General features: G+C 43.2%; 2 protein-coding genes across 5 annotated transcripts in view; both read left to right on the top strand.

Moving 5' to 3' along the window:
• Positions 1 to 145: 145 nt before the first annotated feature.
• Positions 146 to 2,430, top strand: crybb3 (crystallin, beta B3). Its single transcript, XM_088308254.1, has 6 exons — positions 146 to 270; positions 892 to 970; positions 1,049 to 1,164; positions 1,575 to 1,707; positions 1,779 to 1,921; positions 2,012 to 2,430. Exons 2-6 carry the CDS (start codon positions 896 to 898, stop codon positions 2,289 to 2,291), a joined length of 747 nt encoding a protein of 248 aa, XP_088164380.1. The 5' UTR covers positions 146 to 270; positions 892 to 895; the 3' UTR covers positions 2,292 to 2,430.
• Positions 2,431 to 3,442: 1,012 nt separating this feature from the next.
• Positions 3,443 to 16,662, top strand: part of cita (citron rho-interacting serine/threonine kinase a) — a 30,662-nt gene continuing 17,442 nt past the window's right edge. For all 4 annotated transcript variants that reach the window (XM_088309045.1, XM_088309047.1, XM_088309043.1 and 1 more), the window contains exons 1-14: positions 3,443 to 3,554; positions 3,759 to 3,877; positions 3,984 to 4,125; positions 4,402 to 4,577; positions 5,819 to 5,920; positions 7,539 to 7,681; positions 8,118 to 8,211; positions 8,292 to 8,498; positions 8,634 to 8,787; positions 9,679 to 9,868; positions 13,156 to 13,261; positions 14,215 to 14,358; positions 14,707 to 14,826; positions 16,432 to 16,602. In XM_088309045.1, coding sequence (XP_088165171.1) covers positions 3,776 to 3,877; positions 3,984 to 4,125; positions 4,402 to 4,577; positions 5,819 to 5,920; positions 7,539 to 7,681; positions 8,118 to 8,211; positions 8,292 to 8,498; positions 8,634 to 8,787; positions 9,679 to 9,868; positions 13,156 to 13,261; positions 14,215 to 14,358; positions 14,707 to 14,826; positions 16,432 to 16,602 — 1,851 coding nt within the window. In that variant the 5' untranslated portion in view covers positions 3,443 to 3,554; positions 3,759 to 3,775. The remainder of the gene's footprint in view (positions 3,555 to 3,758; positions 3,878 to 3,983; positions 4,126 to 4,401; positions 4,578 to 5,818; positions 5,921 to 7,538; positions 7,682 to 8,117; positions 8,212 to 8,291; positions 8,499 to 8,633; positions 8,788 to 9,678; positions 9,869 to 13,155; positions 13,262 to 14,214; positions 14,359 to 14,706; positions 14,827 to 16,431; positions 16,603 to 16,662) is intronic.

Below are 16,662 nucleotides of genomic sequence, written 5' to 3'. Positions count from 1 at the left end.
GTGCTCACAGGATCACGGTCGGGATGGCAGCGTTTGCCAGGGACACGGGGCAAGCCTATTGAGAAGCAGCGTGATCCACACAATGGCTGTGACAGACTTGCTGCATCAACAGGCTTTTTGCTGCTCTGGCCAGAAATAAACCATAAATACCCCCCCGGCCTCCAGCGAGCGCTCGCCAGGCCTCTGCACCCTCACACCAAGACGGACTGACAAAGACAAGAACGACGCAAGACGGGGCTCGTACCAGGTGCATTGACGCAAGCAAAGCAGGTGAAAACAAATATAGGAGTTTGTTTTTCCCACTTTATTTCCCCGTGGTTCTGTCTGAGTTGCATCTGAGTGCTTGTTTCCGAAAAGTATCGACTATTAATGTATTTTTTTCTGCTAAGCTGCAATTTTATGACCGCTTGCACAATCTATTGAGATCCAATGCAAGAGCTGCCTTTGGAAATGGTCTTCAACAAGAATAAGCCAACGCTGTCTTTAAATTGATATCTCGTTGACTGGGTCAGTTAAAGATGAACATTATCTCTTGAATGGGAAATCGTTTGATCAAATGATCAAAGCAGTTGAGGTTGTACCTCGCTTACTGCCCAAAGACGGTTGCAGCTGTAGCGGCCAGCACGCCCGCGACCCTCGAGAGGAGAAGCGGCTTGGGTAATGCGCGGCTGATCTTGGTGTGTGTTGCACATGCTGGCTGTTCATGCGTGTGTAAATTGCCTAAAGCGCTACCATTTGGCCAAAGCAAGATCCTCACACAACCCATCAGAAATATGCCGAATCCTGTATATTGCCTGTACAATACACCCAAATGAGTTCCGCAAATTTTCAATGGGCCTGGCAGGCTGCTCTGTTCGTCTTTATTCGTAACGACACATCAAATGTTCAAAGGAAAATGACAGATCAACAAGGAAGCCCAGACCAGTTGCCTGCCGAGAAGGGCCAAGGAGGAGCGGGAGCTTCATATAAGGTACTTCAATGACACAAACGGACAAAATAGACTCTGCCAAAAAGGACTTGATCATTGCTGTTAAAACTTGTCTTACAGTTGGCGGTTTTTGAGTTGGAGAACTTCCGTGGAAAGAAAGTGGAATTGTCTGGTGAATGTAAAGATGTGTTGGAGAAGACGCAGAAAGTTGGCTCCATCATTGTGGAATCTGGACCGTGAGTGATTCGATGTGACGCCGTTGAATAATGAAAGACCCCCAATTTAAAAAACAAAACAAAACATGGATGGTATTGAATAAAGCAAAGGTGTGCAAATGTTTTGATTGGCGGGCCACAATGGCTTCTAAAATTTGACCGAGGGGCCAGACCAGGAACAGATGGATGGAGTGTTTTGGTAACCTCACCTCATTGGAGAAAATAAACGACATTTTGTCTTGTGTTTTATGAAAATGTCTTTTGTCTTTGAAAAACCGCAGTATTTAGAAAATAAAACATTAACAAGGTTTAGTCATTACATTTTTTTCAAGTTTGGCGGGCCGGCTTAAAACGTCTAATGGGCCGCATGTGGCCCCCGGGCCGTAGTTTGCCCACGCCTGGTCTACAGTATTTCCTCTCTTCTGTTCCAGATGGGTTGGTTTTGAACATCCACGTTTTGCAGGCGAGAAGTTTGTGTTGGAGAAAGGCGAGTATCCCCGCTGGAGCACCTGGACCAACTGCCAGAGTCACTACTGCCTGAGCTCTTTCAGGCCGCTCAAAGTGGTCCGTCTTCATCGCGCCCATTGCAACGGCGAGAAATTCTACCGAGAACTCAAGTGTTTGTCTCTCTGCAGGACAATGCCGATCACAAGCTGCACTTGTTTGAGAACGCCGCTTTTGAGGGCAGGAAGATGGAGATTGTTGACGATGATGTTCCCAGTCTGTGGGCTTACGGTTTCCAGGATCGTGTGGCCAGCGCTAAAGCCATCAACGGCACGTAAGATGCAACCTTCTGTCTTTTCCGTATCTTCTGCCACCGTGATCGTTCGAGAGCTGTTATTCAGTCCGATGTACTTTGCCTCTGAAGGTGGGTGGCCTACATGTACCCGGGCTACAGAGGACGCCAGTATGTGTTTGAGCATGGAGACTTCAAGCACTGGAATGACTGGGGGGCCACTGCGCCTCAGATCCAGTCTGTCCGACGTGTGAGGGACATGCAGTGGCACAAGAGGGGGTGCTTCATTGCCCCCACTCCTAATCCTAATCCCATCGCTAAACCTAACCCCACTCCCAACCCTAACCCTGTTCCTAACCCGACTCCCATCCCAAAACCGTCTCCAAATCCCAAAGCACAAACCCAGCCTTAGACCGAAGGCCGCAAATTCAGCACCTCCTTACACCTCCTGAGACAAGCCGGAGCCACTGTGATGTGACAATGACAAATTATTGGCATTTGCATGGATGAAACATGCATTTGTGATGGCAAATTAAAAAAGAAATCCCTGATTTTTGATTGTCTGCATGTTATTTTCTCATGTAGCATGGACAATATGATCTAGTGCAGTCAAACTATTTTCAACTTTTTTAGAACGAGGCACACATTTTTCAGGAAAATGCACTTTCCTATATAGTTGAAAGAGATGCATCATTTGCAGTAAATAATTAAAAAGAATTGTTGGACCAATTAAGTGAAATTGCAAAACATCCCACTGCACATCTGAGGATCCCGCACAGCACACTCACTTGCAGTGGCACCGTAGTGGTATTGAGAGTGCTACATGAATTGTATATTGAATTAATTAATTCAATTTATCTCAACTAGAAATAAGAGAAATGCATTCCAAACATTTTTGGTATGATTGTCACTCCACTCCATAAATCTTTTTTAAATGTGTCTGTGTCAAATCAAAGTTGTTTGTGTGTATGACATTCGATATGATTAAGTCCAACATGCATGTTTTCAATCATAAGATTATAGCAGATTAATTAGAGTTTGAACAAAATTAATCACAAATAACCACACGTTTAATGGTCAAATGCTTTGTTATCTTATTAATTCAAATAATCAATTTTAAATACAGAATTTCTCTTTTCTTTTTTTCACCTCACTGGCCCATCTGTCCTTTTTTAAACTCAAATGTGGCACTTGAGCACAAAACCTTTTCCAGAAATTATAGGCAGACTATGACTCATCAGACGCGAAATATTCGTTTGAGAAAACTTTAGATGAGTCATCGTGATTTGTGTATATCTTTTGCTATGTATTGAGGAACGTGGTATCGTGATACTGTTCACTAATACATGAATTCGTTTTGGTGAAACGTTTCATTCTTTCATTATTCTACCATTTTCGCTTTCGCTGATGAATCAACCACACGTCAATTACTTCCTCGTTAAAACTAAGCACTGCCCACAAACACGGATCTAACCAATTACGTGCCATCTTGATACGGCTCTATCCAATCATGTGCCATATTACCGAAGCACAACCCAGGAGACGGGCGGGCAACGCGCAAAATTTGAAAGTTGACCGGAAGCAAAGACAAACAAGAAGCAAACAACGGATCGTTTTCTATTTTAAAATCGCTTTGTAATGTATTCGTAAGGCGGACTACTTGCATGGAACTTCTGTGAGTGGCCTAACACTTTACGTTTTATCTCTGCGCGTGTAAATGAAGACGAAAGTTAAACGTATTTTTGACGAGCAAATTTGTGTTTTAGCTAACTTCGATTTAGCATGCTTTGTTGACAATACTTGTTCACTCTCGTTCGTCCTAATCCGCTAAAACGTCGCATTTAACTCTCGGACTCGTCTGTATGTGTCATTGTCTCAGGAGAAATATTTTTGAGAATGTTGAAGTTCAAATACGTGAGCCAGGGTGCCGCTCAAAATCTGCCGACCTCCGCGGACCCCATCACCATCCGCAGCTCGAGACTCAACCAGCTGTTCCAGGTACACATCTTTCTCTCTCACACTGCTCCCAAAATATGAACATGAACATGGACGCCAACAACCGACTTCCACGAGGTGACTTTGAACTTTTTGTCTCTTCTCGCAGGGTCGAGTCAGCCTGAACGGGCAACAGGGAGGATGCTTCTTGGGTCGGGAGGAGTTTCTGGACTCTCTGTTGTTACTTTACCAAGAATGTAAATCTCCCGAGTTGATGAAGATACACCATGTGGCCAACTTTGTAAACAAGTGTAAGCATATTACACACGAGTGCCTGTCAGCTCCAACTTAACCTGTGACCTTGTGAGGACAAGTCCGACAGTCATGGATAGTGGCTGAATGCAATGTACAGCATCAGCTGTACCACTAATAGAGAAATGAATAATTGTATTGCGCCGGTTGCCAGGGCACTCATAGACAAATAACCATTCACACATTCAACTTGACGTATGGGCAATTGAAACTCTTTAGTTAATGATTTGCCACTTAACTGATCACTCGTCCTGTGCTTTTGTGTGTGTTATCAGTTTCTGAGGTGGTCTCTGAGCTTCAGGCCTTGCAGCCGGGCCTTCATGACTTCGAGGTGCACGCTGTGGTGGGCCACGGTCGTTTCGGCAAGGTTCAAGTTGCACGTGAGAAGGCAACGGGGGATTTTTACGCCTTGAAAGTCATGGAAAAGACAGTTTTACATGCTCAGAAAAATGTAAGTACTGTACTGCGATTCATTGTTGACAATTTCTGTCATTGTGCTTTTATATTGCTCGATAAGACTATTTTTTGTCATAACAACATCCTCTGTTTTCAAAATTGGTCATCAAAATCAGATCATTTTTTTCTTCATCTCTAGTTGTAATGAGAAGCACCTTGATTAAGTGCTGAAAATAGTCAACCTTTCACTGCTGTGATGTTAAGTGGAATATTTTTTTGGGGTCACTTCTTACTTACTTACGCACACAGAGACGCGCTCACATTCATACCTAGGGGCAACTTAGAGTGTCCAATCAACCTGCCATGCATGTTCTTGGAATGTGGGAGGAAACCAGAGTACCCGGAGGAAACCCACGCAGGCAGAGGGAGAACATGCAAACTCCACACAGGAAGGCCGGAGCCGGAATCAAACCCACGACCTTTGCATTGTGAGGCTATCGTGCTAACCAGTCGGGCCACTGTGCCACGCCGAATCTAACTTTAGACTTGCCTAATTTAAAAAATTTTTTTTTTTTTAAAACTTCACATAATAAATGATTTTTTTTGGTTTCATTATACTATTAGTTTCCCACTGTACATAGATGTTTCTTGATAATTGTTTGACCATAAAGAAAGTAAGACTTGTTTCTTAAATATTGACTGAATTAATTTACTTGATATTTCCAATGGGAAGAAATGTGTTAGAACTTTGAAGTCATGAGACAGCATTTCTTGAAGTTTTGCTTTTTGGGGAAAAAAGTGCATGCGGGGAATACATTGAATATGTATTCATTTAGATTTGGACAAGGTTTTGTTTCTGTTGTGTCATGAATTTGTGTGTCAGGTTGTTGGCAATATTTGAGACAAAAATCCTCTTCATCATCCAAACAATTGCCGTAGTTGTGAGTGCACAATTGATGCAGTCAAAGAAGATCCCACTGGAGGATGCTGTGGAGTCAAACACTCAAGTGCGGATACACATTTTCACAGCGTGTGACTAACACGACAGCTCGTCGTGACAGGAACACACGCAAAGTGAGCAATAAACGAGCAACAGCTGCAATGTGCAAAAAAAGATTTTGTTCAAGCAACACACGTCTATTATTTCAAAATGAAATGAAAACTCCACATAAACGTTTGACTGTGTACAATATAAATGGCTTTCCATTTCATTCCAACCAATAGAAATGAACGTATGGAGGATAAGCAGCTGTGATAATAATTTTGACGCTAATAATATATATTTTTGGGATTCAGGTGGTTTTTCACGAAGAGGAGCGGCGAATTCTGTCTTTGAACTGCAGTCCCTGGATCCCGCAGCTCTTTTGTGCTTTCCAGGATGATGAACGTGTTTATTTGGTGAGACTTGTTTTCTATAACTACCGTGGCTGTTTTCGTCGTGACTATTAGACTGAATTCAATCGAAGGTTAATCTTGAACCTTGACAAAATCATCAGGCATTGTACTACTCTACGAGTTAGTGACATTTTAGGCCTACGCTGTTTTGTCAGTGGGCCATTCTGTTTTTTTTTTTTTCTCCCCATCTTTCAGCTCTGATAGAGCTCAGATCACCCATGACTACAAACAGAATAGGAGATTTAAAAAAAAAAAAAAAGGATCGATACATTCCCGTGCAAAACTTGTTGGCATGTCCACATGATGTAACGGAATGTATTTAGTACTTCTGTGGAGGTTACTATTTTTCCATTTTTCTTTCCAGCACGTGAAACTCACTGAACAGTGAGATCAATCAGAATAATACATGAGTTGCTCCGGGAAGGAACCTGAACTCAAGTGTGCAGTGCGAGGTGTAACTTGTTAAAAGAAGCACTGCTTTTGTGATGGAAGACAAAAATAGTCCTTCTGAAAAATGCTAAATAATTTATTTATTTATTTTAACTACATTGAAAATGTCCTCATGGGCGCAAAGGACACTTTGATCTCCTTTAAGATTTAAACAAAATGCAAGTAGTCGTGTCAGAGAAGCTCACTAGACGTGGGCAATTTTTACGGATTGGCAAAATGACCAATGAATGTCTGCGTAGACATTGAATTAATAGGCAATTAAAAAAAGATGATCCTGTATTGATGGTCATCTCCGTCACAAGTGTTAACAAGTGACGGTTAAGACAAGTGAGCCTTGACATGTTCATCGTGTGTGCCTCCATTCTCCCCCCGGTGCCTTTTCTTTACTGGCCTTCTGTCCCACCCTGCTCCCCAGCAGAGCGTGGAGCAAAATACAAAGCATCCATCTCTATCCGTGTGAGAGAGGCTTTCAGTCTGCCTGTTGCTAGGTAACACAGCAAACGGCTCCCGCTCATTCAGACTTGCCGACCATTCATGCACCAGGGGCTCTCATCTGTTATGGCTGCAATGCTTGCCTGCCGCCTTCTAGCTGAAATCAGCCTCAACAAAAGCCTTTCATCTCCGCTTGTAGATGCAGACAACACGGGCGAGAAATGGAGAACCGCATTTCAATTTATGAATTTATGCTTGCAAACTTGAAGACTTTATTTATTTATTTTTTGTACCGCTTGATGCGTATGAACACAGACAGGCTCGCTATAAAATGATTGGCCCTTTGTGCCATTTATAATTTTTCTTTTTTTTTTTTTTGCCGACAATGTCACAGATAATCTTGCCCCCACATCTGATGTTGCATAATCTATAATGAATGCCACCCTATAATCCTAAACGGGAACGTGCTTTGATCACACACATGGTTGTACTGTTGCCGGTTTTTCTAAATATAGCCTCGCTTATGGGCATTTAGAGATGGATCGTCGACATGTGGTAGCGGCATATTTTAGTCACTAGCAAAGCACACCCAAATACTGATCCCACTGGCTATTAGTTATTTTCATTTATTGTCCACTTGGTGGCCATTTGCCTCAAATACAGAAAAAAAACCCGATCAACAGCAACGGGGCAAACATGTACGGTATTTGTTTTCTGACTCCATGCAACTTCGTGTTAGGCGATGGAGTATTTGCCAGGCGGCGACCTCCTGTCGCTGCTCAACCGATACGAGGAGCACTTTGACGAGAGCATGGCTCAGTTTTATTTGGCTGAGCTGGTGGAGGCCATCCATGCTGTCCACCAGCTGGGCTTCGTCCACAGGTGAGGCGAGGATGTTGCAACAGTTGTGCTTGTATGGGTATCGTCTGACTAGAAATGACACAAGGAAAGGATGAAAAAAAAATAATAACAACTTTCAGTTTTGCTGGAAATAGTCAAAAGACAAATATTTGGAATTTTCATTTCACAATTATTCATATCATGATAATTTTGCAGAGAGGAATTTAGCATTCCGTACGATCCTCAATTCTAATTGCACGCAGCTATACATTTAGAACATTGAATACATCTGCATGTTTTGTCAACATGTAAATCAAAAATTCGAAATGAACAGAGAATCTTAACTTGTGTCATGAACAGCCAAGCGATACATTCAACTTAAATTCTCTTAATTGAACAAAAAAAAAAAAAAAAAGCCTAAGCCTAATTGCCTTGTTCTCATGAATGGTGCAATCTTTTCGAACATAACCACTTTTAGAGATGTGAAGCCCGAAAACGTTGTCATCGATCGGACGGGTCACATAAAGCTGGCAGATTTTGGATCGTCCGCCAAGCTCACGACTACCAAAACGGTGAGCGCATTGCAAAGTTTGCTGTCCGTATCAATGACTGCTGCTGTTGTTGACGGCCGCGCTCCGTTCTCTTTTTGCAGGTGGCCACTCCCACTGTGCCCGTGGGAAGCCAAGATTTCCTCTCCCCTGAAGTCTTGGCGGCCATGACGGGGGACCCTCGCAGCAGCTACGGCGTGGAGTGTGACTGGTGGTCGCTCGGGGTCATCGCCTATGATATGATCTATTCCAAGCTGCCTTTCTCAGATGGCACTTCCACAAGCACCATCCACAACATCCTCAACTTCCAGGTGCTTAACACAACGGGATTTTTTTTTTTTTTGTCTTAGCATTTCTGACCTCAGCAGCCAAATATTGGAGTGAACTTGATCTGAGAAGGTTTCCGATGACGACTAAACTTGGACGTGTACGTTGTCTGCTTTTAGCACTTTCTGAAGATTCCAGAAGAGCCGCGCGCCAGTAAACAATTTGTCGACCTGGTGCTTAGTTTGCTTTGTGGTGCAAAAGAACGTTTGGGATTTGAGGGACTCAGATGCCACTCGTTTTTTTCCAAAGTGGACTGGAACAATTTACGACAAGGTGAGGAAGAGATTCTCCCCCGACAATCGTTTGTTTTCTTATTGGGCCCGACCTTTTAATTGGACGGCCGGTTATGTCTGCCGATACTTTTCCAAATAATAATTAGCAGCCAGATTGGATAAAAAAAAAACCCGTCAATGACAGATTTCATTGACGCTTTGGATAACAGAGAACAATGTTGAAGAGGTTGATGTGACATTTTCAGCCGAACATCTGTGACAAAAAAAAAAAAAAAAAATCACAACATTCACACTGAAGAACATTTTTCATTCAAGTGTGCTCACATTGGAATGCACAACAAAGCCGTCACTCCCGAGTGCGTCCGCTATTTGCAAGATGTCACGTTTTCAGATGAATCAACAGTTATTTTGGCGCTTGTGACGTTATTACCAAACATTGATATGCAAGCCCTCCCTTCTACTCATCGTCTGAATGGAAATTTGAATCCTCTGCGGACTCTGTGGCAATCTTTCCAAATCATCATTTTTGCTTCATGCGCCAATGGAAGCCGTTTTGTTTTGATTTGAGTTTTTAAATGAAATGAAATTCAAACGGTGTGGAAGAAAAATCCGCCGGATGCCGCTTGAGCGTTGCGCTTGCGCTCTGCTTTAAGCGGAGCAGCTTGCTCTGCTGCAGTGAGAGAGGGCAAGTGAGCAAGTGAGTGTGAGGGGGGACGGACAGACGGACGGAGCGGAGGCAGCGTGTGCATCAACGTGCAACTTACCGCACTCTCGGTCGGTGCACACCGCTCAGCGAGGTTCCACCTCCCCTCCGTCTTTCCTCCTGTGTCCCCCCCCACCCCTTTTTTTTTTTAACTCGCCTCTCCTCCTCTGAAAACGTTTCCCTTGCCCTTTTTTGCTCCCGCCTCTAATTCCTTTCCTTCCCCGACAGTTCTCCCACCTTTTGTTCCTGCGTTGCACGCTGAAGATGACACCTCTAATTTTGAGGAGCCCGAGCAGGCAGCCCCCCGGCCAGCCTCAGCATCCAAGCGAGGAGCTCCCCCCGTGGGCTTCCAGGGCAAGGATCTCCCCTTTCTAGGATGGTTCTTCAGCAGAGCGCTGACAACATTGGCCAAATCTGAGTAAGTTCAATCGATTTGCTACGCACTGTTTGCCTCTTTGCTTTCTTTCCCCCCCCCCCCCAACACAGTCCCTATTTTATCCTGAGGACCTCTCACGTACGCCTATCCGATACACCTTTGTTAATTAAGGACCCCATGCTACCATTGGCATCGGGTGCTTTGTCTCCACATTTCTCATTTGCTTGACTACAAATTCCAGCTGGGAAGGTTTTTGGGGCACCTGGCCGGCACTTGGCTTGTCATTTGCGTGGTGCCTGTTGAGGCCAAATTGAGTTTTGCTCTAGGCTGTGCAAGACGCAATAAACAAGAGATGGTTTTACTTAATCTGCATGTGATGCTTCCTTTTCTGTGATTCCTTTTTTTTTTGTCTGTCTTGAGAGCACATGTCATTGATCCGATGCCCAGGGAGTTCAAATTCACGGGTCAGAGGCTGTGAGCTGGTGTTGTCTTGCCATCAGTGCTGCTTGGTATGCAGCTGAGTGTGTCAATGAGGTTCGCTGAGAGGTGGAACCCCACGCACACACACATGCTCACGCACACACACACAGAGCGACATTCCCGCCCTCTCTACTGTTAATGTGCTGCTAAATGGCATCCTGACTACAGCATGGCTTTTGGGACCGTAATTATGCCTGATGCCGTTTGACTTCTTCACCTCGGTAATAATCCAAAAGGACGTGTTTGATTAGAGCCGCCTGTGCCCGCTTGATGGTGCTGGAGACTGCGGATCATGACAGCTGCAGCAACAGAAAGGAAGCAAGCAAGGAAGGAAGGAAAAGGCGCGAGCAGATTAGACAGCAAAAGGGATGAAGAGCTGAGATTGGGGGGGCATCTATTTCTATGGTGACCACTGCTGTGTTTTTCCTCCCCCAATTCCCCACCCCCCATCTTTACTGTTCTCCCTGCCTCATCATCTTTCTTTTTAAATGTCTCTTTCCCTTTCCGTTGCATAGCAGCTTTTCATGTGTTTTTTTTTTTTTCTGTAAACTACTCCTATCTTTTGCTCCAGTTGATGAAGTGGCGCGCGTCGCTCCCCGGATGTGTCACGTTGGTGTGTGGGCGCACGCATATGCGTATAGACTCCCAGAAAAAGAAAAGAGAATTGAGCCCAAGAACGCTGGGCGGAATGTTGATGCTAATAATGTGCTTTGGGGGGTTGTACAATCCTCCTTTTGTTGTCATTTTTGTTTTGGTGAACGTGTCTGACTGCTCATTAGTACAACTCAACAAAATCCCCTCAGCAGTGCGTCTCAAACTCCTAAAATATACTCTGTGCTTGACTGGGGATTTTTTTAATTTATTCATTGAGCAACAGCTCGTTTGCAGTTTTAGCTTGTCGTGTTCTTCTTTTTGAAGTAACTATGACGTAGTAATTTGATATCCAAAAGACTAAAGGCCATTATTTTGTTCAAGGTTTGTCTTTGTTTTGTTTTGGTTGAATGGAATGTGGTGGTCCTTGGTCAAAGTGGTTTGGTAGCTCGTCCAACTGTAATTGGCGAGCTCAAATGAAATGGACCATCCGGTCAAATTGCCAAGATGGCAACGGCGAGAGCTTTTATGGTCTCACGGGGAAAATGATCCCTGAACATTGACGCTGGCAGCTGAGTGCTCATAAGTCTTTGTCCTCAAAATGTCTTCCCCTAAATAATTGCCACGTCGCTGTCGCATCTTCTCCTCTCATGCTGTTTGTTTAAATTGAACAGTACATGTGAATATCTTAGTATATTTTTTTTCTCCAATACGAAACCATTTTACTGTTTGTTTTTTTTTAACTGTTGCTGAAGTGTTCCTCAGCTATTCACACCAAATAGTAATTTGTAAAATTGCCCGAAATCTCTTGTTACTGAATAATTACAATTCATGTTGGCTCACTTGAATGCTTCCCCTGAATTATTAAATAATGGATTAAGTGGTTCATCCCAATGTCGCTGTCTTTGTGTGTCGTGTATGTTAAATGATCCGCATTTGATTTGGCCGAGTCTTTTTGCGGTATAATGTCTTAAAGTTTTTCACAGTATGGTTTTATGTGGAAGTGAGCAAAAACAGTGTTGTCAAAAAGTAACTGTCCATTCAAAAAATAAAATAAAAGAATTATATAGCGAACACACACTGATGCAAGGGCCTAGTTGGAGTTGTCGGGTCTTTGTCAAGGACACCACCGCCATGTGTCTCTGGGATGATGCGGTGGTTGGTCTTGAAGTGGGGAGACCACGGTGGCGCGTGACCATCTGAATTTCCAATGTGTCTATCACATCTCTGTGGAGATATTTTGGCCTACTCTTCTTTGAAGAAAAATGTTGTCGCTCTGGAGGGCTTTCTTTTCAAGCATGAATGGCCTTTTTGAAGGTCACGCCATGACATTTTCGTCTCATTTAAGTCTGGACTTTGACGAGGCCCCTCCAAGTCCTTCATTTTACCCAGCCATTCAGAAGTTGACTTGTTTTGGATCATTGTCCTGCTGCAGAGGTCACACTCACATTCTCCTCCTCAGAATTCATCAGTCGCACAAGTCGTCCAGGTCCTGAAGCCACACAACAGCCCCAGACCATCACACACCCACCAGCATGTTTAGCTGTTGGCGTGGTGTTCTTTTTCTGACATGTAACGAGACACATACTTCTTAAAAGTTCAACTTTCATCGTCTCTACAATATTCTCGATTCCAAATGTCTTTTTTTAGAGACGGAAGGCAAGCCTTTATATTCTTTTTGACGAGCAGTGGTTTGGGACTGTCACTTTTCGACTTTGGATGTTGTCCTGGGTTCCTTTGTGAACATCTGTCTGAGTCGCTGCTGTGCTCTTGCAGGTCGGACTCACCTGGGAAGTTTTACCACACTTCCGAGGTTTCTCCATTTGTACATCATGACTTTAGATGGTTTTGCCACCTTCTAGAGTTTTTTTTAAATTATTGTTATTATTATTATTATTGAACAGGTCTTTTGTTTTTTTTACTTTTAATGGATAAAATCACGATTTAAAAACTGCATTTTATCGTAACTTGAGTTATCTTGATGTGATGTGTGAAAATGACAATGGATTTTTTTTTCTCTTTTTTGTTGCGCTGCTTCAGAAAGATGACATTTAGCATTTGGAAATGATGTACGTTAATTTTTGGTGTCTCAAAACTATGAATGTAATAAAAGTATTATACTATAGTACATTTATTTTATTCTCCAGAAAATGTATAATAATTGTACTAAGGGCAATTTCATTCATATTTTTGGCTTGATAAGGAGTACTGGTGTGGTGTTGATTTGATTTGATTCTTTTGCTTTTTGTCGACTCAAGGGTAGTGTCTGCAGGCCTCAATTCTCCTGCTAAGACCAACTCCATGGAAAAGAAGCTCCACCTTAAAAGCAAGGAATTACAAGAAACGCAAGACAAATGTCACAAGGTGAGACTTTTGCTGGTGGTACCGTTGCAATCATTTGCACGGGTGCGGACGGCGTGCTGCTTACGGGCCCAAACAAACACTTTTCCTGAGGTGTTAACGTGTGTGTTTTTTTTTTTTTTTTTAAACACGCAGTGCCGCCTTGCCTTAAAAAAAAAGATTTGCTTATTTTCTAATGCATCTCTGGAAAGCCAAAAGTCCAACTTGTAACACTCCTTTAATATCCTTTTTTCTTTAAAAGAAACAAATATTTTACCCGTTTGAAAATCTGCGAAATCATCCAGCATGTTGTCAGGAGGAAATAAAATCCATTGTCGATTTGGGAAGTGATTTCCAACTGTTGCTGATACATTTCTGTGTGACAGAGTAATGGCAGTTAAAAAAAAAAAAAAAAAACGCCGAGGTGACCCAAATTTATGTGGAAGTGTCGGCCACCAAATTTTATATACTGAAAAAACACAAGAAATATTTGTGATGAACAACTCCAATACATGAGCACTGTGTCATACTTTGCCAATAGTCATTTTTTCCAAGCGCTGTTTCATGGAACAGTCATTTGACCTTCTAATAAGACAGCAGGATCGAGTGGGGCCATCCCAAAAGTGATCCCCCTCCAAGCATTGCTGTTTATGGCGTCTTTTCTGTTTATTGTCAGTCCGTCCCCTCTAAATGGAGACACGCTTCTATCAAAGTGGCCTTTATCAGCTATCTGTTGGGTCATAACTCACTAGTGAGCCCTCTAGACATCCTAAACCTCCTTGTTGTTGATTTACTTGCATGGGAACTGAGCACAGTGCATGCTGGCCGGCTGCAGCTTTACAAGGTCACACAAAGTGGCAAGCGGAATTCATAAACATCATATGAAGTGGCTCCACGTGGTTAGCAACACATTTAGTAACGTCAAATCATCAACATTCGAATCCAGTTGGACCAATTTGAACGTGTCATGTGTTCAGATGGAGCAGGAGATCTCCAGGTTCCAACGCAAAATGACTGATCTGGAGTCAGTGCTCCACCAGAAAGATGTGGAGCTGAAGGCCTCCGAGACTCAGAGGAGCATCCTCGAGCAAGACCTCGCCACCTACATTACAGAGTGCAGCGTGAGTCCTACGCAACCGTGTCTCTGCAGATGTGAGAAATTCCCTCCAGACATTACACAAACTTCCTCTGATATGTCTCCCAAAAAGCCCAATTACCTCTATAAAATCTTTTGCATATCCAGAAGTCACGTTTAACGTGAAATGTTTACTTTAAGCCAGCTCTTAGATCTTGACGTTTCAACCGAGGCCTCTCCGTCATGACTCATCAAATGCAGACGGAGCTCAAATGAATCCTAAAAAACAAAGGATGCTCTCACAAAATGGTGTACTATGTTGCCCTGTACCAAAGAAGTAAATAATGAGAATATTACTTTGAGCCGTGTTCCTTGTCATATGCCGTGCTTGCAGAGCCTAAAGCGGAGCCTCGAGGAGGCGCGCGTGGAAGTCTCGAGAGAAGATGACAAAGCTATGCAGCTGCTGCACGACATCCGTGAACAGAGCAACAAGCTGCAGGAAATTAAGGAGCAAGTATGTACGCTGTGTTTTTTTTTTTTTCCCCTGGTCATCAGTATCTCTTTTCTGGGTTAGCTACTGCGAGGCAACAGAGTTCAAACTCCAAGATGAGCCACGAAAGGGGAAATGGGTCACATGCATCCAAATGGAAAATCACTGTTTGTCTCTACCTGTAATCATGAAATGGCTGAAGAAGCAGCGCAATGGTGCACCTTGTCAGCATTTCTCAGGCAGGGCATCACCTTCCTTTGGGTCTGCATCCTGTAATCAAAGGTCATCCCTGCAAGGTACAAAAATCGAGACTTTGATCATTAATCATGATGCTTGCTCACAGTTGTCTCCACGGGAAGATGGGCGCAATAATTCCCCATTTAGGATCACGGAATACTTTATCCTCGTAGTCATGAACGAAAAGAGAAAAAAGACAAAAGAAATCAGCAAAAGTCACCATTTGTCAAGACAAAGCAAAATATTCAACATGGCGTTTGACTCCTCACTAAACAATAGCAGATTTCGCCATCATCGGTCATGTCAAACATTTAATCGCCTTTTCTATGTTAACTCGGATTTCTTTTTTTGGGGATGAACCATCGTTGCTGCAGTGCACTGCAGCTTGTATCGCTGGCTGCACCGTGAGACCATGTCAGAACCTCTTTGTCTGTAAAGAGGGAGAGCTGCTCCCTTATTTTCCAAATGAGCCTCTGAAATTCTCCGGGAAAGAATTTAAAGACAACTTGTGACGACTTGCGTGACAATCCAAAGTTTGTCCTGTCACCCTTCAATCATTTGGCAATGTTTATTTATTGTAGCTCGTGTTTGTAGGGGTATAGAACTACACGACCACAGTACGAGATATACTTGTTATTTTGCTACAACTGCGATGGGTCACTGGTGCAAGGGGAGGAAGTTTCTCTACTAAAGTGGACCTCGCATACTCGCAAATTCACTTGTTCGTGGATCTTTTCATGTTTTTTCGGGGGTGGGGGGCGGAGGAAACGGGAAAATGTATATTAAAGTTTAATCGGGCTTCTCTGTAGAATTTTGTGGATTTTTACAAAAGCAAAATTAATGTATTTTTTTTCCCCCCCAAATGCATTTTAATGTGGACGTCATACATAAATTTTCACCATTGGCGAGCTGGCCCATTGCCAATCCCCCATGAGTAGGATGCGACTGTGTCGTCTTAAATTGTAATATCACTATTCACCACTAGATAGCAGACATGTCTTTAAACTGCCTGATACTTGAACATGAGTAGGCCTTATTTAGTTGGGTGGATTTGGAATGGCATTTTCATCAAAGCTGTTATTGTTGAATCGTGGCTATTTCATGCATGCGCTGAGAAATATATGATTAAAAATGAAATATATTAAAAGTATATTTTATCCATATTTAAAATGCCATTTTTGTAATACTCCTGGCTAGGAAATGTGTGGTCCTATGTGGCTCCACAGTAGCGCCGATGAAATATTGTGGCCTCCTCCGTCATTAAAGTTGCTCATTGTGGAGCTCCATGAGAAGGGCAAACTTTGGCAAAGCTGCAACAAGAACGGAATACTGTTTGATATTGTCACTCTCAACTCAACGTTGTTTCATTGTGTTCTGGACGTTTTGTTTTAGGAGTACCATGCCCAGCTGGAGGAGATGCAAGTGACCATCAGGCAGCTGGAGGAGGACCTATCGGCTGCGCGCCGCCGCAGTGACCTCTACGAGTCGGAACTTCGAGACTCCAGACAAACTAGCGAGGAGCTCAAACGGAAGGCTGTGGAGTACCAGCAGAGGATTCAGAAGGTGCACTGGCCAAGAAATGGGCACTGTACTTTACAACTCACACGGTAATCGTTGGAAATT

The sequence above is a fragment of the Idiotropiscis lumnitzeri genome, chromosome 11, assembly GCF_059441095.1.
Source record: "Idiotropiscis lumnitzeri isolate Australia: NSW breed Sydney's pygmy pipehorse chromosome 11, RoL_Ilum_1.0, whole genome shotgun sequence".
NCBI classification, from domain to species: Eukaryota; Metazoa; Chordata; class Actinopteri; order Syngnathiformes; family Syngnathidae; genus Idiotropiscis; species Idiotropiscis lumnitzeri.
Note: the sequence above shows the minus strand (reverse complement) of the source record. Positions and strands in the feature narration are given on the sequence as shown.